Below are 26083 nucleotides of genomic sequence, written 5' to 3'. Positions count from 1 at the left end.
AGTCCCCCATTATTATCACATCATTTTGATTTGCTGCCTTGTTTATTTTCCTAAGTAATTAATCTTCTGCCTCTTCCATTATATTTGGTGGCTTATAGCAAACCCCTATCAGAATTTTTTTTATTTTCAACTCCATATATGTCTACCCATAATGACTCCATATTACAGTACGGCCTTCATACTCGATTTCACATGATTTAATCTGTTATACCCACTATGTCATAATTTTCATCAGACATCAACCACTCCAGTTCCTTAATTTTATTGGACAGACTTCTGACATTATGATATGCAATTCAAAGGTGTATGTTTTTTCTTCCTATGACGCCTATCCCTATTAACTATTCTAACCCCTCCCTCTGCTCCACCGCCAGATACATTAATAAGTCCCCCCTCTCTATCTACACTATCTTCTCCCTCTATGTTGTAGGTTCCCTCCCCCCACTCCCTAGTTTAAACACTCCTCCACCCTTCTAGCCATCTTCTCCCCAAGCACAGCTGCACCCTCCCCATTGAGGTGAAGCCCGTCCCTACAGTAGAGCCGGTATCCGACAGCGAAGTTGGCCCAGTTCTCCATGAACCCAAACCCCTCCTTCCTACACCAGCTTCTGAGCCACTTATTTACCTCCCTAATCTCCCGCTGCCTCTCTGGTGTGTCTCGTGGAGGTCTTTGCCTTAACTCCTTGGGAAGGAGGGGTTTTCCGTTTTTGCAGTTTAGTTTTTTCCTCCTTACTTTTAAAAATCATAACCCTTTCAATATTGCACCTAAAAATCCATATGATGGCTTATTGTTTGCGCCACCAATTCTACTTTGTAATGACATCAGTCATTTTACCCAAAAATTCCATTTCTACGCAGTGCATATTTTGGTAAAAATTACACCTTATCTTTATTCTGTAGGTCCATACGGTTAAAATGATACCCTACTTATATAGGTTTGATCTTGTCGTACTTCAGGAAAAAATCATAACTACATGCAGGAAAATGTATATGTCACGATGCCGGCTGGCAGGTAGTGGATCCTCTGTGCCAGAGAGGGATTGGCGTGGACCGTGCTAGTGGACCGGTTCTAAGTCACTACTGGTTTTCACCAGAGCCCGCCGCAAAGCGGGATGGTCTTGCTGCGGCGGTAGTGACCAGGTCGTATCCACTAGCAACGGCTCACCTCTCAGGCTGCTGAAGATAGGCGCGGTACAAGGGAGTAGACAGAAGCAAGGTCGGACGTAGCAGAAGGTCGGGGCAGGCAGCAAGGATCGTAGTCAGGGGCAACGGCAGGAGGTCTGGAACACAGGCTAGGAACACACAGGAAACGCTTTCACTGGCACAATGGCAACAAGATCCGGCAAGGAAGTGCAGGGGAAGTGAGGTGATATAGGGAAGTGCACAGGTGAAGACACTAATTGGAATCACTGCGCCAATCAGCGGCGCAGTGGCCCTTTAAATCGCAAAGACCCGGCGCGCGCGCGCCCTAGGGAGCGGGGCCGCGCGCGCCGGGACAGGACCGAGGGAGAGCGAGTCAGGTACGGGAGCCGGGGTGCGCATCGCGAGCGGGCGCTACCCGCATCGCGAATCGCATCCCGGCTGGAAGCGGAATCGCAGCGCCCCGGGTCAGTGGATCTGACCGGAGCGCTGCAGCGGGGAGAGTGTAGCGAGCGCTCCGGGGAGGAGCGGGGACCCGGAGCGCTCGGCGTAACAGTACCCCCCCCCTTGGGTCTCCCCCTCTTCTTAGAGCCTGAGAACCTGAGGAGCAGACTTTTGTCTAGGATGTTGTCCTCAGGTTCCCAGGATCTCTCTTCAGGACCACAACCCTCCCAGTCCACTAAAAAAAAAGTTTTCCCTCTGACCTTTTTAGAGGCTAAGATCTCTTTGACAGAGAAGATGTCCGAGGAGCCGGAAACAGGAGTGGGAGGAACAGATTTGGGAGAAAAACGGTTGAGGATGAGTGGTTTAAGAAGAGAGACGTGAAAGGCATTAGGGATACGAAGAGAAGGAGGAAGAAGAAGTTTGTAAGAGACAGGATTAATTTGACACAAAACTTTGAAAGGACCAAGATAGCGTGGTCCCAACTTGTAGCTAGGGACACGGAAGCGGACATATTTAGCGGAGAGCCATACCTTGTCTCCAGGGGAAAAAACGGGAGGAGCTCTTCTTTTCTTATCTGCGAACTTCTTCATGCGTGATGAAGCCTGTAAGAGAGAATTTTGGGTCTCTCTCCATATGATGGAAAGGTCACGAGAAATTTCATCCACAGCGGGTAGACCAGAGGGCAAGGGGGTAGGGAGGGGGGGAAGAGGGTGACGGCCGTACACCACGAAAAATGGGGATTTGGAGGAAGATTCAGAGACTCTGAAGTTATACGAGAATTCGGCCCATGGAAGGAGATCTGCCCAGTCATCCTGGCGGGAGGAAACAAAATGTCGCAAATAATCACCCAAGACCTGGTTAATTCTTTCTACTTGTCCATTGGACTGGGGATGATATGCAGAAGAAAAATTTAATTTAATCTTTAGTTGTTTACAGAGAGCCCTCCAGAATTTAGACACGAATTGGACACCTCTATCCGAGACGATCTGCGTAGGCAACCCGTGAAGACGAAAAATGTGTACAAAAAATTGTTTAGCCAACTGAGGCGCTGAAGGAAGACCAGGAAGAGGGATGAAATGTGCCATTTTGGAGAATCGATCAACGACCACCCAAATAACAGTGTTGCCACGGGAAGGGGGTAAATCAGTAATAAAATCCATACCAATCAGAGACCAAGGCTGTTCGGGGACAGGCAGGGGATGAAGAAAACCAGCGGGCTTCTGGCGAGGAGTCTTATCCCGGGCACAGATAGTGCAGGCTCGCACAAAGTCCACAACATCCGTCTCCAGAGTCGGCCACCAATAGAAGCGGGAGATGAGTTGCAGAGATTTCTTGATGCCCACATGACCTGCGAGATGGGAGGAGTGACCCCATTTGAGGATTCCGAGGCGTTGGCGTGGAGAAACAAAGGTCTTTCCTGGAGGAGTTTGCCTGATGAAGGCAGGAGAAGTGGAGATCAGGCAGTCAGGTGGAATGATGTGTTGCGGAGAGAGTTCAACTTCTGAGGCATCCGAGGAACGAGAGAGAGCATCGGCCCTAATGTTCTTATCGGCAGGACGAAAGTGAATCTCAAAATTAAACCGGGCAAAGAACAGAGACCACCGGGCCTGGCGAGGATTCAGCCGTTGGGCAGACTGGAGGTAGGAGAGGTTCTTGTGGTCGGTGTAAATAATAACTGGAAATCTTGATCCCTCCAGCAGATGCCTCCATTCCTCAAGTGCTAATTTAATGGCTAGAAGCTCTCGATCCCCGATGGAGTAGTTCCTCTCCGCCGGAGAGAAGGTCCTAGAAAAAAAACCACAAGTGACGGCATGCCCGGAAGAATTTTTCTGTAGAAGAACAGCTCCAGCTCCCACTGAGGAGGCATCAACCTCCAGTAGGAAGGGTTTGGAAGGGTCAGGTCTGGAGAGCACGGGAGCCGAAGAAAAGGCAGACTTGAGTCGTTTAAAGGCGTCTTCCGCTTGAGGAGGCCAGGACTTGGGATCGGCATTTTTTTTGGTTAAAGCCACGATAGGAGCCACAAGGGTAGAAAAATGTGGAATAAATTGCCTGTAATAATTGGCGAACCCCAAAAAGCGTTGGATAGCACGGAGTCCGGAGGGGCGTGGCCAATCTAAGACGGCAGAGAGTTTGTCTGGATCCATTTGTAGTCCCTGGCCAGAGACCAAATATCCTAGAAAAGGAAGAGATTGGCATTCAAACAGACATTTCTCAATTTTAGCATAGAGTTGATTGTCACGAAGTCTCTGAAGAACCATACGGACATGCTGGCGGTGTTCTTCTAGATTGGCCGAAAAAATTAGGATATCATCCAGATATACAACAACACAGGAGTATAACAGATCACGAAAAATTTCATTAACAAAGTCTTGGAAGACAGCAGGGGCGTTGCACAGGCCAAAGGGCATGACCAGATACTCAAAGTGTCCATCTCTGGTGTTAAATGCTGTTTTCCACTCATCCCCCTCTCTGATGCGGATGAGGTTATAGGCGCCTCTTAAGTCCAATTTAGTAAAGATGTGGGCACCTTGGAGGCGATCAAAGAGTTCAGAGATGAGGGGTAGGGGGTAGCGGTTCTTAACCGTGATTTTATTAAGACCGCGGTAGTCAATGCAAGGACGTAGGGAGCCATCTTTTTTGGACACAAAGAAAAATCCGGCTCCGGCAGGAGAGGAGGATTTACGGATAAAGCCCTTTTTTAAATTTTCCTGGACGTATTCAGACATGGCAAGAGTCTCTGGGGCAGAGAGAGGATAAATTCTGCCCCGGGGTGGAGTAGTGCCAGGGAGGAGGTCGATAGGACAATCATAAGGCCTGTGAGGAGGTAGAGTCTCCGCTTGTTTTTTGCAGAAAACATCCGCGAAGTCCATATAGGCCTTAGGGAGACCGGTTACTGGAGGAACCACAGAGTCACGGCAAGGGTTACTGGGAACCGGTTTTAGACAGTCCTTGGAACAAGAGGGCCCCCAACTCTTGATCTCCCCAGTGGACCAATCCAGGGTTGGGGAATGAAGTTGAAGCCAGGGAAGTCCAAGGAGAATTTCCGAGGTGCAATTGGGGAGGACCAAAAGTTCAATCCTCTCGTGATGAGATCCGATGCTCATTAGAAGGGGCTCCGTGCGGAAACGTATGGTACAGTCCAATCTTTCATTGTTTACACAATTGATGTAAAGGGGTCTGGCGAGACTGGTCACTGGGATGTTGAACCTGTTGACGAGAGAGGCCAAAATAAAATTTCCTGCAGATCCAGAGTCCAAGAAGGCCACAGTAGAGAAGGAGAAGGCAGAGGCAGACATCCGCACAGGCACAGTAAGACGTGGAGAAGCAGAGTAGACATCAAGGATTGTCTCACCTTTGTGCGGAGTCAGCGTACGTCTTTCCAGGCGGGGAGGACGGATAGGACAATCCCTCAGGAAGTGTTCGGTACTAGCACAGTACAGGCAGAGGTTCTCCATGCGGCGTCGTGTCCTCTCTTGAGGTGTCAGGCGAGACCGGTCGACCTGCATAGCCTCCACGGCGGGAGGCACAGGAACAGATTGCAGGGGACCAGAGGAGAGAGGAGCCGAGGAGAAGAAACGCCTCGTGCGAACAGAGTCCATATCTTGGCGGAGCTCCTGACGCCTTTCGGAAAAACGCATGTCAATGCGAGTGGCTAGGTGAATAAGTTCATGAAGATTAGCAGGCATTTCTCGTGCGGCCAGAACATCTTTAATGTTGCTGGATAGGCCTTTTTTAAAGGTCGCGCAGAGGGCCTCATTGTTCCAGGATAATTCTGAAGCAAGAGTACGGAATTGTACGGCATACTCGCCAACGGAAGAATTACCCTGGACCAGGTTCAACAGGGCAGTCTCAGCAGAAGAGGCTCGGGCAGGTTCCTCAAAGACACTTCGGATTTCCGAGAAGAAGGAGTGTACGGAGGCAGTGACGGGGTCATTGCGGTCCCAGAGCGGTGTGGCCCAAGACAGGGCTTTTCCAGACAGAAGGCTGACTACGAAAGCCACCTTAGACCTTTCAGTGGGAAACAGGTCCGACATCATCTCCAGATGCAGGGAACATTGGGAAAGAAAGCCACGGCAAAACTTAGAGTCCCCATCAAATTTATCCGGCAAGGATAGGCGTAGACCAGGAGCGGCCACTCGCTGCGGAGGAGGTGCAGGAGCTGGCGGAGGAGATGACTGCTGAAGCTGTGGTAGTAACTGCTGTAGCATAACGGTCAGTTGAGACAGCTGTTGGCCTTGTTGCGCTATCTGTTGTGACTGCTGGGCGACCACCGTGGTGAGGTCAGCGACAACTGGCAGAGGAACTTCAGCGGGATCCATGGCCGGATCTACTGTCACGATGCCGGCTGGCAGGTAGTGGATCCTCTGTGCCAGAGAGGGATTGGCGTGGACCGTGCTAGTGGACCGGTTCTAAGTCACTACTGGTTTTCACCAGAGCCCGCCGCAAAGCGGGATGGTCTTGCTGCGGCGGTAGTGACCAGGTCGTATCCACTAGCAACGGCTCACCTCTCAGGCTGCTGAAGATAGGCGCGGTACAAGGGAGTAGACAGAAGCAAGGTCGGACGTAGCAGAAGGTCGGGGCAGGCAGCAAGGATCGTAGTCAGGGGCAACGGCAGGAGGTCTGGAACACAGGCTAGGAACACACAGGAAACGCTTTCACTGGCACAATGGCAACAAGATCCGGCAAGGAAGTGCAGGGGAAGTGAGGTGATATAGGGAAGTGCACAGGTGAAGACACTAATTGGAATCACTGCGCCAATCAGCGGCGCAGTGGCCCTTTAAATCGCAAAGACCCGGCGCGCGCGCGCCCTAGGGAGCGGGGCCGCGCGCGCCGGGACAGGACCGAGGGAGAGCGAGTCAGGTACGGGAGCCGGGGTGCGCATCGCGAGCGGGCGCTACCCGCATCGCGAATCGCATCCCGGCTGGAAGCGGAATCGCAGCGCCCCGGGTCAGTGGATCTGACCGGAGCGCTGCAGCGGGGAGAGTGTAGCGAGCGCTCCGGGGAGGAGCGGGGACCCGGAGCGCTCGGCGTAACAGTATACGTTTAAAATTGTCATCTTCTGACCCCTATAACTTTTTTATTTTGCCGCGTACGGGCTGGTATGAGGGCTCATTTTTTTCGCCGTGATCTGAGGTTTTTAGTGGTACCATTTTTGTAGTGATCGGACTTTTTGATTGCTTTTTATTCATTTTTTCATTATATAAAAAGTGACCCAAAATTACGCTATTTTGGCGCTATTTTTTGTGCGTACGCCATTGACCGTGCGGTTTAATTAACAATATATTTTTATAATTCAGACATTTCCACACGTGGCGATATCACATATGTTTATTTTTATTTACACAGTTTTTTTTTTTTTAAATGGGAAAAGGGGGGTGATTTAAACTTTTATTAGGGAAGGGGATAAATGATCTTTATTAAGGAAGGTAGGGGACCTAAGCTGTTTGGGTTTTGCCGCGGCGATCCCGAACAGCCCCCTGAACTAACCGGGATTAGTTTACTTTCACTTTAGATGCGGTGTTCAACGTTAAACGCCACATCTAAAGGGTTAATAGCGCATGGCACCGCTGTTAGAGGACGGGCCCGACCCGCTATGATAGAATGGGAGTGGGCGGAGGGGGTACAGGTACGCCCTACGTCTCTAACAGGTTAACCTGTTCAGAACGTGGGGCGTATGCATACGCCCTGCATCCCGAGTCCTTAAGGACGTAGGGCATATGCATACGCCCGTGGGAATTTCGGTCCCCGCCGCTAGCCGGTTGGGGACAGGACTGGGATGCCTGCTGGAATCATTCAGCAGGCATCCTGGCACATCGCCGAGGGGGGTCCTGAGACCCCCCCCCCCCCCCCCCATGTCGGCGATCGCAGAAAATCGCATGTCAATTCAGACATGCGATTTTCTGCTATTCCAGGCTGATCGGGTCTCTGGTGACCCGATCACCCGGAAAATAGGGATGATCGGAGTTGTCAGTGACACCCCCGATCATCCTGCAGCATCGGAGCGAGGTCGCAATGCTGCGATCTCCTCCTATCCCCTGCCATTAGTCAGAACTGAGTTTTGACCAATGGCAGGGCAGGACAGGGGGTTTCCACCCCTGGATGTCGGGCAGAATGGGGGGGCAAAGATGGAGAACGGTACCTTACCTGAAGATGGCGTGGGGACCGAAGATCATCGTGGAGACTGCAGAGATCCGGGTTCAGGTAGGGAAACAACGGTGGGGGGGATAAGATCTCTAAGGGCAGAGTACCCCTTTAAACTAAATCCATCATGCTTTTCTCTGCTTTGATGGGATATAGGTTTGAGATACAGTTTGTCTACTGAAGTTGTAAATATTCCTCTCCCTTATTAAAATAAGTGCTTTTATCTTTACATGTATATGATGTAGTAAATTTGAGTAGCCGTATTAGTCCAGTGATGCAGATGCAAATCATAAAATGTTGCAGTATCTTGTAATACCTTTTTCATTGGACTAACAGAATTTTGTAGAGACAAGCTTTCGGGATTCCTCCCTTTATCAAGTCCAAAGCAAATCTCAAATTTGCTTTGGACTTGATAAAGGGAGGAATCCCGAAAGCTTGTCTCTACAAAATGCTATTAGTCCAATAAAAAAGGTATTACAAGATACTGCAACATTTTATGATTTGCATCTGCATGTATATGATGTAACAATAGGCTTAAGCCAAAGTACATGTATTTCCAAACAGGTCATAAGTCAGCCAAAAAACAGTACACAGGTACAGTATCAGCAATATAAGGAGAGGGTAAGGCAGAAGTGAAGTCAATCCTTAGCCAGAGTAGAGTAGGTAGCAGAGTAGAGTAGGTAGCTAGCAGTATAGCAGCAGAGAAGTGATTAATCAAAGCAGAAAACACAATCATTTAACAAGGGGGAAAGGCTGGGCTTATATAGGAAGTTCGGAGGTAAAGCCCCCCCCCCCCCCCCCCCAAAAAAAAAATAAGACACATGTACCTTACTCTCTGCGGATTTCATGTACGAAAATCTGCAGGTTATCTCAGCAAATTTGCTTGTGTGAAATCTGCCCTCAGGTACATGTGAACATACCATAAGATACAATGATAGGTTATAAATTCAGAGCTGGAGATGTCCAGCAATCTCTGTAGCTCAGTAAGAAGAGCTTTGGGTTTGATTCCTGATGTTACCCCTCTTACCATCCCCAAAAAATATGAGCCATAATAAGTATTGTGTGAACAGGGAAGATAGCGGCCAGCTGAGAGCTATGGACAGGAGTGTGGACACCTTAAAGGGGTACTCCGGCACTAAGACATCTTATCCCCCTATCCAAAGGATAGGGGATAAGATGCCTGATCGTGGGGGTCCCGCCACTGAGGACCCCCGTGATCTTGCACGCAGCACCCCGTTATAATCAGTCCCCAGAGCATGTTCGCTCCGGGTCTGATTACTGGCGATCCCCGTGTGACGTCACGCTCCGTCCCCTCAATGCAAGCCTATGGATGGGGGCATGATTATAACGGGGTGCTGCGTGCAAGATCATGGGGGTCCACAGCAGCAGGACCCCTGCGATCAGGCATCTTATCCCCTATCCTTTGTATAGGGGATAAGATGTCTTAGCGCCGGAATACCCCTTTAAGAGAGCAGAATAGGACAGCCAACGAATATCCACGAGCACTCATTTTTATGACATAGGTATTGGGTACAAGACAGAGAATGATGTTACCTGAAGCTCCTTAATCCAGCACCAGGCTTCCTTTATGTAATCTTCACTGACCTCTGCCAACTTTGGTTTCCAGGCCTCTACTCTTGAGTCAAACTTTACAAAATTAAACATTCTCTTGTGTTTCAGCTGCTCCTGAAGAGATCAATGATAGTATTAATTAAAATTCAGCTCTCTTGTCATTTTATGAGGCATATTTTACTAGCTTGCAGATAATGAAAGATGAATCTATTGTAAACGACAGCGTGTATGTTTGTCCTTTGACATTTTGTACATCAAATATGTGCAGAAAGGTGTGAATACACCCTTAGGGTAGAGTCACATGTGACGGATTTTGCTGCATATTTTTTGCAGCTGATTTTGCTACCCATTGACATCAATGGGTATGAAAGTACAGAGCAGCAAAATATGGCACGTGTGACTCTACCCTAAGGCTGGAATTCCACAGAGTTTTTTTTTTTTTGCAAAAACGCCATAAAAAAAACGCCAATTTTCCCACATTGCGTTTTTTCAGCGAGAAAATGTTAGCTGCAAGTCAATAGTACATTGCAAAATGCCAGATTCACTTGGCGTTTTTTCAATTTGGCGTTTTTTTTATCCTTTTGCCGTTTTTCAGCAATATCGGGCTCAGAGGCTGGATTTTCAAAACGCCCGACAAAACCTAGTTTGGCGTTTTTTGCTCTGAAATCGTGGCGTTTTCCTCCCATAGAAGTCTATGGGAGATCAAAAACGCCATGTTGGTTTTAAATTTTGCGTTTTTGCAGGCGGTTTTTATTCTTTTTTGGACTTTAGCGATCCAAAAAAGTGATGGAGATACCTTTTTATTAAAATTTCGTAGGGTGCCATTAAAAAAAAATAATAAAAACGAAACAGTAGTGATGGAAAAAAATTGTATCTAATGAGATTTATCTTTTTTATTACGAAATGTTTATAAATTTTTAAACAGGGATCAATTTATGTGGGCGAGTAAAGCACTAAAAATGTAGCCGACAATAATAGAAATGTAGCATGTGTGTGTTTTTCACTTTTTTTTTTTTTTTTACATTTTTTAGTTAGTACTACTACTCCCAGCATGGAACACACTGTTCCATGATGGGAGTATTAGTACCTAGTAGTACCTGTACTAATAGACAGATCGCCCGTTGCGATCCTTCTGTATAATTTATAGATGCGGCCAGCCACTCTTCTATGGTCCCCTGCACTGCCGTATATATACACCTATTCATATTTCCCGCAGAGAGCTGTGGTTGGCCAGATGGTTCCAGCCAATCACAGCTCTCTGTGGGAAATAGGAATATGTGTATATATACCTCAGTGCAGGGGACCATAGAAGAGCGGCCGCTCGCATCTATACATTATACCGGAGGATCACAGCGGGGGTCAGGAGTGATACCCGCTGTGATGTGTTCTTAACTACAAGTACTGCTACTCCCAACATAGAGCACACTCTGCTCCATGCTGGGAGCTGTAGTACCTGCATTAATAGACAGATCGCAACAAGTGTCAGAAGTTGCACTCACTGGGATCTGTCTATTAATGCAGGTACTACAGCTCCCAGCATTGAGCAGAGTGTGCTCCATGTTGGGAGTAGTAGTACCTGCAGGTAAGAACAGATCACAGCGGGTATCACTACTGACACCCGATGCGATCATCCTGTCTATTGCAGAGAGATGGAGCAGCTTTCTCCTGCGATCGCATCTCTGCACTATACTCCGGCCGGCAACTCATTCATATTTTCCTCAGAGCTGTTATTGGCTGCAACCATCCGGCCAATCACAGCTCTGGGCAGAAAATATCAATGAGTGATATATCACATGACTGGCCAGAGTACAGAGCAGAGATGTGAGCGCTGTATAGAGCCGCATCTCTGCTATATTATGGACGATCACATTGGGTGTCAGGACTGATACCTGGGGCGATATGTCTATTAGTACATGTACTACTACTCCCATCATGGAACAGTCTGTTCCATGCTGGGAGTAGTAGTACTACATAAAAAATTTTAAAAAAAAATTTAAAAAAGAGAAAAAAAGTTAAACACACACACACACTTTATAAAAAAAATATTAACATTTTGTTATAAAAAATAAACATTTAGTCAAATACATTTTTTTTACATCCCTACTGCATCTTTTGTTTTTTGTTTTTTTGGTTCCCAACTAATTTTGTAAAAAAAGATGCCAAAGGGGCCAAAAAAGGCAAATTCCACACAAAGGTAAAAACGCAAGAAAAAACACCAAAACGCAGGGAAAAACGGTGGCAGTTTTTCTGGCGTTTTTAAGCCCCAAAAAATCGCAGGGCAAAAATCTCAGTAGAATTCTAGCCTAAGGGTGTATTCACACGTACAGTATTCTCCCTATGTTGTGGCATTTTGAAAAAAAGAAACACTATCACCTTTAAAGTTTTTTTACGTGTGTGTTTGTGTGTATATCAACCCCATCAACCGGTCCAGGATGAATGTGACATTTGATCACCACTGGCCTAGAGAGAACATCAGCTAATATAGCATTACAGTGGTGAAGTAGACTTTTTATAGTAGTCCTTTAAGTGGTCATTTTACTGTATTATTCATTTGTCATAGTGAATACATTTTACTAATACTAATTCTGTTTTACAGACTAATAATTTACCTGCAGAAGCTGCAAAATTTTCTCTCTCACTAAAAATAGCTTGTCCTTCATGGAATGTGAGGTATCAATGAGAACATACACTTGATCTTCAAGGATAGTACCAAAAAGCTCTCTACTTCCATTCTGAAGCCATTTGACTCTATAAATAAGATAAACAACATGTATCCAAATCTTGTAGTTGAAAACTTTATTGTAGTAATGTTCATCTTTATATTATCCTTCTATGCTCACATTAATGGTATAGGATCAGTCATTTGAAATAATAGCAATAATAGTAGTCATAACGCAAATTATAAAGCATCTACTTAAAAATCTTCGAACCTTCTATTCATTCGGTCTAGCGCAGTCCTCATTTTCTCCTCATACCACCGGCACTTCTCCTTACTGATATGCACATGTGCCACAGAGCCATCTTTCCAAAGCACATGGACAAACCGGTCACAATACTTGGCATTTATCAGTTTCATATTGTTTTCCTGTATGTTATAGAGAAGACAGGAAATCCATTTAACACTTCACAAAGTATTGTTGTTCTTATGACAGCTTGTATAAGAAATCATAGTTTCAGTGTAAACCACAGAATCAGCAAGTTAGTCAGATAAAAGCAGCAGCCATAAAACAACATATTATAGTTAGTTAAAAACACATTTTCCACTATATAGATGCCCCAAAAGTCCCATTCATAACTATACGACATCTGACTGCTTAAATGGGCACTGTCATGAAGTTAAAAAAATTGATATGTTGTAGTACTTAAGTACTACAACATATCTCTAATATACTTTAATTAAAAAAAGTGATTTTAAACAAGTTTAAAATCACTTTTAAATTCGGCCACTAGGGGTCGCCCTCCTAGTGGCCGAATGCATTCAGCAGTGACGTCACTACTGGATTTCGACTCATTTCAGCCTGGCAATGAGTCGAAATCCAGTCACTGCGGTGCTCGCTGCCGCCTGTCAACCAAACAGGCGAGAACGAGCACGCTGATAGCTGGGGCTGCACTGCCCACTGTCAGGCTGCTCCACTAGCCTCGCGCGTGGCCCCGCCCCCGTTACCCTGTCCGGAGGCAGCGCGCGCACTCATTGCTGCGCTGATCCTCCGGATGGGCAAGTTTGATCAGAGGTCTTATAAGGGGAGCGGAATGTCTTCTTTTCGGGCGGTTGGAGGGAGGGGGTTGTTGCACGGCGGGGTCTGGGGGTGATGGAGTTTGGGGGAGCGGAATGTCTTTTTCGGGCAGGCGGAGGGAGAAGGGTGGGGGGTGTTGCACGGCGGGGCCTGAGGGAGCGGGATCTGTGGCAGCTGAGGCTGAGACTGTTTTCACCACAGAGTACCTACAGTTGTTTCCCCACTACAACTCCCAGCATGCCCTGACAGCCAATAGATGTCAGGGCAGGCTGGGAGTTGTAGTGGTGAAACAGCTGGAGGCACCCTGTATAGTTGAACTAAGGGCGGAAGTCAGGCCCCCCAACAGGCGTCAGTGACGTCATGCCTGCCGGGGAAGTCTGCCTGGTAGTGAGCACACTACCAGGCAGAAAAAAAAGCATTTTTAATATAGTAAAAAAAAATGTAAAGGCAGGGAGGTGGTTAGGGATAGATGGGCAATAGGCAGGGACAGAAAGAAAAAAAAAAGGGATGGTGGGAGCTACCCTTTAAGTTAAAGGGGTACTCCAGAGAAAAACATCTTTTCCCCTATCCAAAGGACAGGGGATGTCCGATCGTGGGGGTCCCGCCGCTGGAGACCCCTGCGATTTCCGGCACAGCACCCCGGTCATCCGTGCACTGAGCGAACTCTGCTCGATGCCGGATGACTGGCGACTACAGCTGCCAAGCTTCTGTGTTCTGGACACGCGGGACCCCCTGCGATCAGACATCTTATCCCCTATCCTTTGGATGTTTTTTTGCCGGAGTACCCCTTTAAATACAGCAATGGCATTCAAGTATACCCTAACCTGCCATTTTTTTACAATCCTGAATAAAGTAACTTTTCGAGTTGTACTTACTGCATCTGTCTGTATGGACTCATCCTCTGGTTTGGTTTTTATATCAACTACTCCATCACTGTGACGAAAGGCACAGTCAGCAAGGGCATCGTAAAACAACAACTTCTGTGTTTTCAAACCAAACTTCTTCAGCCATTCTTTGGAGCTAACACAATCTTCAGAAGTCTCCTCTACCATAACAGTGCTGTCCTTTTCTATAAACACATAAGGATAAGAACCGAGTACATACACTTACATTAACATATATCCTACGGCTTTACGTCAATCTGTACACCGATGTGTGGCTCACAGAGCAGAGCGAATCAGAAAGAAACAGCCACAGCTATGCGACTGGTGGGGTATCAGCACAGGTGCCTTTTAGGGTGGATCTGTCAGAAGGCTATGACTAAGAACAGCATAGTATGGGAATAGGTCATGTTAGCCAAAGTGGCACAAAAAATAATCATCCTGCACTGTTCCCTCTCTTCTTTTCAACTCCCCACCTCACTATGATTGACAGGCAGCTGTGCATCATGATCCACAGCACCCAGCTGTCAATCACTGCATAAAGGGGCAGGGGGAGCACTCTCCTCATGAATCACTGGAATAAACTATGTCTAATTCTTAGACAAGGAAGTTTAGAGGGACAGTCTTCAAATGTACCAGATTTATCAAAGTGACTAAGGCTGACAAATCTGGCACATTTGGAGAATTTCTAACCTAGAGTTGTACTTTTGTTCTAATTTTAGACCATTTTTTTGTTTGGATCATCCAAACAGTAAACAAAAACTTAGGTGCATTTGTGGCATATGTATCACAACTTGAGCCCCCTTTCTGGTCAAACTATGTCCCTTTTCCAATAAGCCACCTCTCTTGTGAATTGGGGTGCATTCAGTATTTTTTTTTTGCCTAATAAATGTGTCTAAAAAGCTGTGCAGCTCTGGTGCAGATGCATAGGTCCCGAATAAGCCAATACTGCAATGTGTAATAGAGCCAGTGATCAGCCACCAAACAAGCAAACGCTTTGTTCTGACATGGTAAATAATCATAGGCCATTGGCCACACATCTCCCGTGTAGTAGAGGATGTGCGGCCGATGGTTGACTGCAGCCCTCCCTGCATGGTGGCTGAGCCTTGTAATAGCACTTTTCGGCCCATAGAAAATGTCTGCAGAAAACGACCATCTTGTCCATTTAATCTGCCCTCATGTTATATCCTTTATATTTTTACCTTAGAATAGATAAATGTTTATCCCAGGCATGGTTACATTCACTTACTATGGATTTACCAACCACATCTAATAGAAATTTGGCCCAAGCATCTACTGCTCTTGGCAAAATTATATTTTCTTGCATTGCTTCTGATCTTCCCCAAACCAACCTTAGATTGTGCCACTTTGTTCTTGGGTTTAGCTTTCCTCCTAAGCCTTATTTAACCTTTTATCAAATTTGAAGGTTTCAATCATGTCCCCAATTTCCCTTCTCTCTTTCAGACTACACAGATTTACTTCAATAAGTCTTTTCTGCCATGTTTTATACTTTTTGTAGCCCATCTTTGAACCCCTTCTATTTTAATCAAAATCTTTCTGGGGGTAAGGTCTCCAAAATGAATATAGCATTCCAGAGCCATACTTACCATCTTCTAAGTGGTAGAAAGTCTTCCATATGTCCTGTAGTTGTTTTAGATTCTCCTGAGCTTCACTCAGTTCCTTTTTAATCAGCAGTTCATCCTTCTTCACATCAAGTTCTAGAATGATGATTAGTTGACAATGTATTTATGTTGTCAGTCCTCAATATGTTCCTGGGCACACTAGCTTGTGCACTTTGGCCAGTAATTTAGGCTTAAAGAGTACCTTTAATAAAACCATATTTTCTAAACTTACACAGATTATATTCCCTAACCACTCCTAACACCCCTCCTGCCCTTAAAGGGGTACTCCGGCGCTAAACATCTTATCCCCTATCAAAAGGATAGGGTTAAGATGTTAGATCACTGGAATCCCACCGCTGGGGATGCCCTCGATCTCTCCTGCAGCAGCCCCATTTTTCAGCTGCACAGAGCAAGGATCGCTCTGTGGCTGATGACGGGCGGTGCAGGGGACGGAGTATCGTGACGTCACTGCCCCGCCCCCTCGTGACATCACGTCCCTCCCCCTTGATGCAAGTCTATGGGAGGGGGTGTGGCGGCCTTCACAGTTGAAAAACGGGGGTGCTGCAGGAGAGATCGCGGGGGTCCCCATTTCTGTATCATACCTTTCCCTTTGCTCACATTGTATGAGTTTCCGGCAGGAGAAAGTGGGCGTTCCCCAGCAGGGGCGACATCACTGAAACCAGCGAGGGCTGTGCCTCGCCATGCCCTGCAAGCACTTCCTGAGTTTGGTCTCCTGCCAGGCCGGGAGGAGACCAAACTACCTGTTTGACTTGCGGCAGGGAACAGAACAGAGCCACCTAGTGGCCATTTCTCAATCACATTGAAAAGATACAAAGGTTGACAATTTTAACATCAAGTAAAAAGCAAAGTGTCATATAATTACATAAGGAAAAATATATAAAACATTTTAGTTTGGTGACAGGTACTCTTCAGAAGAGTTATATAGCCTTATAAAATCGATTGCCTAGCCTGGCACCCTCATCGATCAGCTATTTAACCCCTTCAGGACGGAGCCCATTTTGGCCATAAGGACCGGAGCGTTTTTTGCACATCTGACCACTGTCACTTTAAACATTAATAACTCTGGAATGCTTTTAGTTATCATTCTGATTCCGAGACTGTTTTTTCGTGACATATTCTACTTTAACATAGTGGTAAATTTTTGTCGATACTTGCATCCTTTCTTGGTGAAAAATCCGTAAATTTGATGAAAAATTTGAAAATTTAGCATTTTTCTAACTTTGAAGCTCTCTGCTTGTAAGGAAAATGGATATTACGAATACATTTTTTTTTGGTTCACATATACAATATGTCTACTTTATGTTTGCATCATAAAATTGACGTGTTTTTACTTTTGGAAGACACCAGAGGGCTTCAAAGTTCAGCAGCAATTTTCCAATTTTTCACAAAATTTTCAAACTCAGTATTTTTTAGGGACCAGTTCAGGTTTGAAGTGGATTTGAAGGGTCTTCATATTAGAAATACCCCATAAATGACCCCATTATAAAAACTACACCCCCCAAAGTATTCAAAATGACATTCAGTCAGCGTTTTAACCCTTTAGGTGTTTCACACGAATAGCAGCAAAGTGAAGGAGAAAATTCACAATCTTCATTTTTTACACTCACATGTTCTTGTAGACCCAATTTTTGAATTTTTACAAGGGGTAAAAGGAAAAAATTTTTACTTGTATTTGTAGCCCAATTTCTCTCGAGTAAGCACATACCTCATATGTCTATGTAAAGTGTTCGGCGGGCGCAGTAGAGGGCTCAGAAGGGAAGGAGCGACAAGGGGATTTTGGAGAGTACGTTTTTCTGAAAGGGTTTTTGGGGGGCATGTTACCTTTAGGAAGCCCTTATGGTGCCAGAACAGCAAAAAAAAAAACACATGGCATACCATTTTGGAAACTAGACCCCTCGGGGAATGTAACATGGGATAAAGTGAACCTTAATACCCCACAGGTGTTTCACGACTTTTGCAAATGTAAAAAATTAAAATATTTTTACCTAAAATGCTTGTTTTCCCAAAAATGTTTTATTTTTAAAAAGGGTAATAGCAGAAAATACCCCTAAAAATTTGAAGCCCAATTTCTCCCGATTCAGAAAATACCCCATATGGGGGTGAAAAGTGCTCTGCTGGCGCACTACAGGTCTCAGAAGAGAAGGAGTCACATTTGGCTTTTTGAACGCAAATTTTTCTCTGGGGGCATGCCGCATTTAGGAAGCCCCTATGGTGCCAGGATAGCAAAAAAAAACCCACATGGCATACCATTTTGGAAACTAGACCCCTCGGGGAACGTAACAAGGGGTTAAGTGAACCTTTATACCCCACAGGTGTTTCACGACTTTTGCATATGTAAAAAAAAAAATTTTTTTTTACCTAAAATGCTTGTTTTCCCAAAAATTTTACATTTTTAAAAAGGGTAAAAGCAGAAAATACCCCCCAAAATTTGTAACACAATTTCTCCCGAGTACGGTGATACCCCATATGTGACCCTAAACTGTTGCCTTGAAATACGACAGGGCTCCAAAGTGAGAGCGCCATGCGCATTTGAGGCCTAAATTAGGGATTGCATAGGGGTGGACATAGGGGTATTCTACGCCAGTGATTCCCAAACAGGGTGCCTCCAGCTGTTGCAAAACTCCCAGCATGCCTGGACAGTCAACGGCTGTCCGACAATACTGGGAGTTGTTTTGCAACAGCTGGAGGCTCCGTTCTGGAAACAGTGGCGTACCAGACGTTTATCATTTTTATTGGGGAGGGGGGCTGTGTAGGGGTATGTGTATATGTAGTGTTTTTTACTTTTTATTGTGTGTTAGTGTAGTGTTTTTAGGGTACAGTCGCACGGGCGGGGGTTCACAGTAGTTTCTCGCTGGCAATTTGAGCTGCAGCAGAAAGTTTGCGGCAGCTCAAATTTGCAGCCAGATACTTACTGTAATCCTCCGCCCATGTGAGTGTACCCTGTACGTTCACATTGGGGGGGGGGGGACATCCAGCTGTTGCATAACTACAACTCCCAGCATGCCCGTTGGCTGTCGGTGACTGCTGAGAGTTGCAGTTTTGCAACAACTGTAGGCACACTGGTTATGTATCACTGAGTTTGTGACCTAACTCAGTGTTTCACAACCAGTGTGCCTCCAGCTGTTGCAAAACTACAACTCCCAGCATGTACGGTGCATGGTGTACGGTGACTGCTGAGAGTTGTAGTTTGCAACAGCTGGAGGCACACCGGTCGTTAAACACTGAGTTAGGTAAAAAAAAACTCTGAGTTTCACAACCAGTGTGCCTTCAGTTGTTGCAAAACTACAACTCTCAGCAGTCACCGACAGCCAACGGGCATGCTGGGAGTTGTAGTTATGCAACCAGCAGATGCACCACTACAACTCCCAGCATGCACTTTAGCTGTTTGTGCAAGCTGGGAGTTGTAGTTAGACAACAGCTAAAGGTACACTTTTCCATAGAAAGAATGTGCCTCCAGCTGTTGCAAAACCATAAGTCCCAGCATGCCCATAAGGGAATGCTGGGAGTTGTGGTGGCCTGCCTCCTGCTGTTGCATAACTACAGCTCCCAGCATGCCCTTTTTGCATGCTGGGAGCTGTTGCTAAGCAACAGCAGGAGGCTGTCACTCACCTCCAACGATCCGCGCCGCACAATTCAGTCCCTCGTCGTCACCGCCGCCGCCGCTGCTCCTGGGGCCCCGATCCCAACATTGACGCCGGGGTCCCCAGCACCCGGGGTGCACGTCCCGCACCCGCTCACGTCCTCCAGAAGAGGGGCGGAGCGGGTGCGGGAGTGACACCCGCAGCAGGCGCCCTGATTGGTCGGCCGGTAATCCGGCCGACGAATCAGGGCGATCGTGAGGTGGCACCAGTGCCACCTCACCCCTGCAGGCTCTGGCTGTTCGGGGCCGTCAGAGACGGCCCCGAACAGCCAGTAATTCCGGGTCACCGGGTCACTGGAGACCCGATTGACCCGGAATCGCCGCAGATCGCTGGACTGAATTGTCCAGCGATCTGCGGCGATCGCCGACATGGGGGGGCATAATGACCCCCCTGGGCGATATGCCGGGATGCCTGCTGAACGATTTCAGCAGGCATCCGGCTCCGGTCCCCAACCGGCTAGCGGTGGGGGCCGGAATTCCCACGGGCGTATGGATACGCCCTCGGTCCTTAAGGACTCGGGTTTCAGGACGTATCCATACGCTCTATGTCCTGAAGAGGTTAAAGGAGTTGCAGTATTCGGTGAGCCCTGCAGCCTCTCTATTGTTTATTTCTGCCTGTCCTTGCATCATCATACAATCAATAATGGTGGTGCAATGTACTGCCTATGTTGTCCCATTCAAGAAAGACCCCTACTGATCTAATCCTGAGAATAATTCTTTTAAGCTTAAAAAACCCCAATAATACATACAATATAGAAAACTATTCTATGAAACTTTAAAATGTATGAGGTTTGACAGGTTTCAAGGGGCAACAATAGATTTTTCAGGAGGGTCATACATACTACAAGTCAAAACTTTACCTGGGAGATCTTTTAATGGTTCTGGCATATCTGGATATCCATTGGACTGATTTGTCTTCATGTCCTTCTCTTCTTTATATTTCTCAAAATACACATGGAATCTTATGGAAATGATAAAACCGTTATGTTTAAACTATGTCCTTCCAATGCATGATAAAAAAGACAGAGGTTTACTATCTAGATGCCTTGGGTACACAACCATAAACTCAAATACATTTTTGTAATACGTACCTTTTCTTTTACGCTACAAAGTAGGATAAAGTTATCCAAAGGGGGAGCAACACCTGGCTAGGGCTAAATTAAGACTTTTTGTAAATACACCAAAAACTGAGTCAGGCTGGGTTCACACTACACTTTGTCCCATACGGGACCGCATACGGCAGGGGGAGCTGAAAACTGCGGTTTTCCCACCGCACCTAAAATAGTGGTCAACTACGATTTTAGGTCCGGTGGAAAACCGCATACAGGGCAAAAATGAGCCGGCCGGAGTCAGCGTTTCACTCCGGTCAGCTCATTGAAATGAATTACATACAGGACCGCATACAAAGGCATACGGGAGCGCAAGTTTTCAGCTCCCCCTGCCGTATGCGGTCCCAAATGGGACAAAACGTAGTGTGAACCCAGCCTCACTTCTAGGAAGGATATGTTAAAACATCAAAATCTTAATTAATACATAATGAAATATATATATATATATATATATATATATATATATATAAAACTCAATGTGTGTGTGTGTATGTATGTATGTTCCAGCATCACTTCCAAACGGCTGAAGATATTACCATGAAACTTGGCACACATGTTAGGCTGGGTTCACATCACGTTTTTGCCATACTGTTTTCAATCAGTTTTTCTAAAGAAAACCATATGACAAAAAAACGGATGGAACAGTATGGGAAAAAGTAAACCGCATGCCTTTTTAAACCGTATACTGTTTTTTAAAATGCATACAGTTCCGTTTGTTTTTATTAAAAAAACTAAAAAACATACATTTTTGAAAATGTTGTCCATTTTTAATAAGAGGGGTCTTGGGTGGGGACTTTAGGATGCAAATGCACATGTGCAAATTAAAAACCATATACGGTTTCCCGTATGGAACCGTATACATGTGCGTATCCCACTGATTTCCATGTTAAAAAAAACGTATGTGGTTGGAGTACGGTTTTTAAACCGGAGACAAAACTGTGGTCAACTACGGTTTTGAGTATCGGATACATCCAGGTGCATACGGTTTTCAATTATTTGTCTATGTATACGGTTTTCAATACGGTTCCATACATTTTCACTAATGAAAACATATATGGAAAACGTACTTGAAAAACGAGGTGTGAACCCACCCTTACTAATTTGTCAACAACAAACATAGGATAGGTCATTTAACCCTTACTCAAACCCATTTGCAAAGGATCAGGGTTTTTGTTTAAAGTCCCATACAAGTCTATGGGAAATATATGTTACTGCATAACTTCCAAATGGCTGGAGATATTTCGATAATACTTGATCACATGTTACATATATGTCCACTTGAAATATAGGATAGTTAATTTAACCCTTAACTACCCTCATTTGCGAGGGTCGGGGTTATTGTTTAAAATCCAATGCAAATCTATGGGAAATGTATGTTCCCACATAACTTCCGATATTTCGATAATACTTGGTCACATAATACTTATATGTCAAATAAAAATATAAGTTAAATTAACCCCTAAATTAACCACTAACCTACCTCCATTTGTGAAGGACGGGGTTTTTGCTTCAAGTTGCATACAAGTATATAGGACTTCTGGTACCTTCTACCACAAGCTCCGCTCTGCATCTCCTGGTGAATGCGTCAGTCCGGCTGGCAAGCCACACCCTCCTCGCATTCCATGCCCCATCTTGCAAATACATCCCCACCCTTTAAGCCACGCCCCTTTTATTTTCATCTTACAATACCTTCATCACAACTCAGCCCCACCTGAGGACGGGATATGAGGATTAGAAATGAGGACAGGATATGAGGTTGGGATATGGGAACAGGATATGGGGATGGGATATGGGAACAGGATATGGGGATGGTATATAGGGACGGGATATGAGGTCGGGATATGAGATTGGGATATGGGGACAGGATATGCTTACGGGATATGGGGATGGAATATGGGGAAGGAATATGAGGTGAGGATATGAGGATGTGATATGAGGTCGGGATATGGAAACAAGATATGGAGATGGGATATTTATGAACAAGATATGGGGATGGGATATAGGGACGGCATATGGGGATGGAATATGAGGTCGAGCTATGAGGAGGGGATTTGGGTTGGGATATGAGGAGGGGATATGGGGTCAGGATTTAAGGACGAGATATGAGGACAAAAGCTTCCTCTTTTATTGCTTTTGCTCCGCCCACCCCCCTCCCCGGGATTAGGTAGGCGGGTACTCAGCTAGTCTATATATATAAAACACAATGGTGGTTATTTACTAACGTGATCCCGACTCTTTTTTGTCGGGTTTTGTGCCCAAATTGTATCGCACGTCCCTTGCGACACAATTTGCGACCAAAAAAAACAAAACCCTCCATTTTACAAGAAAAACCCAAAAAGGGGGCATGACCAAGGGATAGAGTGGGTGTGGTCCCGACAAAAGGGGCGTGGATCCAACAGTTTTTAAAAATACCAACATATTTACTATGGTTTCCACAGAAAATGTGGTGGATTTGAGCTGAGGAAAACCCGACAGATCAGAACAGTTGTTAAAAAAAGCAAAACGTAGGGAAAAGTGAAAAATGTAGGGAAACCTTAGTAAATACCTTGGGAAAATACATTCGGAAATCAAAACCCACAAAGAAACCTACACTCCACTCTTAGTAAATAAACCCCAATGTGTGTGTGTATGTTCCAGCATCCCTTCCATATGGCTAAAGATATTAACATGAAACTTGGTACACATGTTACTAATATGATAGTAAAATTAACCCTTACCCACCCCCATTTGCGAGAGTTAGGGTTTTTATTTAAGTAAGTCCCATACAAGTCTATGGCAAATATATGTTACTGCATAACTTCCAAACAGCTGGAGATATTTCGATAATACTTGGTCACATGTTACGTAGGATAGTTAATTTAACCCTAACCTACCCCCATTTGTGAGGGTCTGGGTTTTTGCTTAAAGTCCAATGCAAATCTATGGGAAAATGTAAGTTCCAGCATAACTTCCGTATGGCTAGAGATATTTCGATAATACTTGGTCACATGTTACTTATATGTCAAATTAAAATATATAATAGTTAAATTAACCCCTAACCTACCACCAAATGTGAAGGATGGGGTTTTTGTTTCAAGTCCTATGCAAGTATATTCTTGCCTTACTCCAAAAGCTCCGCTCTGCAACACCTGATGAATGCGTCAGTCCGACTGGCAAGCCACACCCTCTCTGAATTCCATGCCCCATCTTGCAAAGACACGCCCACCATTTAAGCCACACCCACTTTATTTTCATCTTACAATATCTTTACCACAACGCAGCCCCACCTGAGGACGGGATATGAGGATTAGAAATGAGGACAAGATATGACGATTAGATATGGGGACGGGATATGAGGACAGGATATGAGGTTGGGATATGGGGACGGGATATTTCCTTATCAAATCTCCTCCCCAATCTGAACATTTACCTTCTCAATACCTATTACACGTGCTAAATTAATGTCTAAAATGCTTAGAAAGTGCAGAAATATTAAACTAAAATATTATTTTTTGCATCCGAAATGTGTCTGCAGACCCTAACCTTTAGAGCTGTGGTTGTATGTCCCAAGTACTGACATTTACACATAATACACGAAGCCAGATACTCTATAGAACTTGAATTGCAGTTAATGTAATTCCTTACCAGGTATTTTGGTACTATAAGGGCAAAATTGATTTGTCACTGTCAAATAATTGCATGTAATACATTTAATGTGGCCACATTTCTAATTTCCAGTGTGTTGCAGCCACATGCTACATTAAGAACATTGGGGGAGATTTATCAAAACCTGTCCAGGGGAAAAGTTGCTGAGTTGCCCATAGTAACCAATCAGATTGCTTCTTTCATTTTTCAGAGGCCCTTTCAAAAATGAAAGAAGCAATCTGATAGGTTGCTATGGGAAACTTTTCCTCTGGACAGGTTTTGATAAATCTCCCCCATTGCTTACTTTAAAATAAACTGGAATTAAACCTGAATTGGGCCCCTTTTTGATATCATTTAAAAGTCCTCGGAGTCCTTTCTCTTTATGGTTATTATTATAATGTGATTTTAACTTGATTTTAATTTGTCTTTATATTTTTTTTCTTTTTCAGACCTATGGACATGTGGATTTGTGAGAATAATCTGAGGTTTCTTTCTATTTGCTATTGTTCGGCCATGACGTGTGCTATCCCTTTTTGTTATTTATATATTAGCCTTATAGCCCTTAACAAAGCCGATACATCGCCAAAACATCGGGAAGGCTACAGAGTGGGTTTTTAAACAGCAGTAGATGTCCTAGGTATAGTTGGCGGCCTTAATACAGTGTGGATGGGGCTGAAATAAGCCTATTGATTTTGACTACCAATAATACATCCCACTGAGATATGGAAATATAGGTAGTGTTGGCGAGAGCAGCACACCTTTACTAGTCTATACTAGGACACCACTGTGTTTTTAAAGTTATTAAAGTAGCAAAGTCACAAGTAGCTCCATGGAGTACAGAAGCGCTGATGTCACTAAGCTCTGCCCATGCTCCAAGCTGGGCCCGGAGCTGAAGAAACTGGAGAAGATTACTGAAGAACGACTGCACAGACCGGTACAAGGTAAGTACCGTTGTCATCAGTATCACCGGCACTACCTGTCGGTACCGACAAGTTAGTGCAGGTGACACTGGTGACAAATTTCCTTTAACCCCTTAAGGACGCAGGACGTAAATGTACGTCCTGGTGAGGTGGTACTTAACGCACCAGGACGTACATTTACGTCCTAAGCATAACCGCGGGCATCGGAGCGATGCCCGTGTCATGCGCGGCTGATCCCGGCTGCTAATCGCAGCCAGGGACCCGCCGGCAATGGCCGACGCCCGCGATCTCGCGGGCGTCCGCCATTAACCCCTCAGGTGCCGGGATCAATACAGATCCCGGCATCTGCGGCGGTTCGCGATTTAAATGAACGATCGGATCGCCCGCAGCGCTGCTGCGGGGATCCGATCATTCATAACGCCGCACGGAGGTCCCCTCTCCTTCCTCCGTGCGGCTCCCGGCATCTCCTGCTCTGGTCTGTGATCGAGCAGACCAGAGCAGGAGATGACCGATAATACTGATCTGTTCTATGTCCTATACATAGAACAGATCAGTATTAGCAATCATGGTATTGCTATGAATAGTCCCCTATGGGGACTATTCAAGTGTAAAAAAAAATGTTAAAAAATGTAAAAGTAAAAGTAAAAAAAAAGTGAAAAATCCCCTCCCCCAATAAAAAAGTAAAACGTCCGTTTTTTCCTATTTTACCCCCAAAAACCGTAAAAAACATTTTTTATAGACATATTTGGTATCGACGCGTGCGTAAATGTCCGAACTATTAAAATAAAATGTTAATGATCCCGTACGGTGAACGGCGTGAACGAAAAAAAATAAAAAAAAGTCCAAAATTCCTACTTTTTTAATACATTTTATTTAAGAAAAAATTATAAAAAATGTATTAAAAGTTTTTTATATGCAAATGTGGTATCAAAAAAAAGTACAGATCATGGCGCAAAAAATGAGCCCCCATACCGCCACTTATACGGAAAAATAAAAAAGTTAGAGGTCATCAAAATAAAGGGATTATAAACGTACTAATTTGGTTAAAAAGTTTGTGATTTTTTTTAAGCGCAACAATAATATAAAAGTATATAATAATGGGTATCATTTTAATCGTATTGACCCTCAGAATAAAGAACACACGTCACTTTTACCATAAATTGTACGGCGTGAAAACAAAACCTTCCAAAATTAGCAAAATTGCGTTTTTCGTTTTAATTTCCCCACAAAAATAG

General features: G+C 45.0%; 1 protein-coding gene across 3 annotated transcripts in view; it reads right to left on the bottom strand.

Annotated features, from left to right (window-relative positions):
- Window positions 1-26083, bottom strand: part of VWA3B (von Willebrand factor A domain containing 3B) — a 185906-nt gene that overhangs the window by 141581 nt on the left and 18242 nt on the right. For all 3 annotated transcript variants that reach the window (XM_056555914.1, XM_056555912.1, XM_056555913.1), the window contains exons 7-12: window positions 20056-20156; window positions 15520-15630; window positions 13907-14100; window positions 12228-12382; window positions 11907-12045; window positions 9280-9411 (exon numbers count right to left, since the gene is read on the bottom strand). In XM_056555914.1, the coding sequence (XP_056411889.1) occupies window positions 9280-9411; window positions 11907-12045; window positions 12228-12382; window positions 13907-14100; window positions 15520-15630; window positions 20056-20156 (832 nt within the window). The remainder of the gene's footprint in view (window positions 1-9279; window positions 9412-11906; window positions 12046-12227; window positions 12383-13906; window positions 14101-15519; window positions 15631-20055; window positions 20157-26083) is intronic.

This window comes from Hyla sarda, chromosome 2 (genome assembly GCF_029499605.1).
Source record: "Hyla sarda isolate aHylSar1 chromosome 2, aHylSar1.hap1, whole genome shotgun sequence".
NCBI classification, from domain to species: Eukaryota; Metazoa; Chordata; class Amphibia; order Anura; family Hylidae; genus Hyla; species Hyla sarda.
This window is presented reverse-complemented; position numbering and strand designations above follow the sequence as displayed.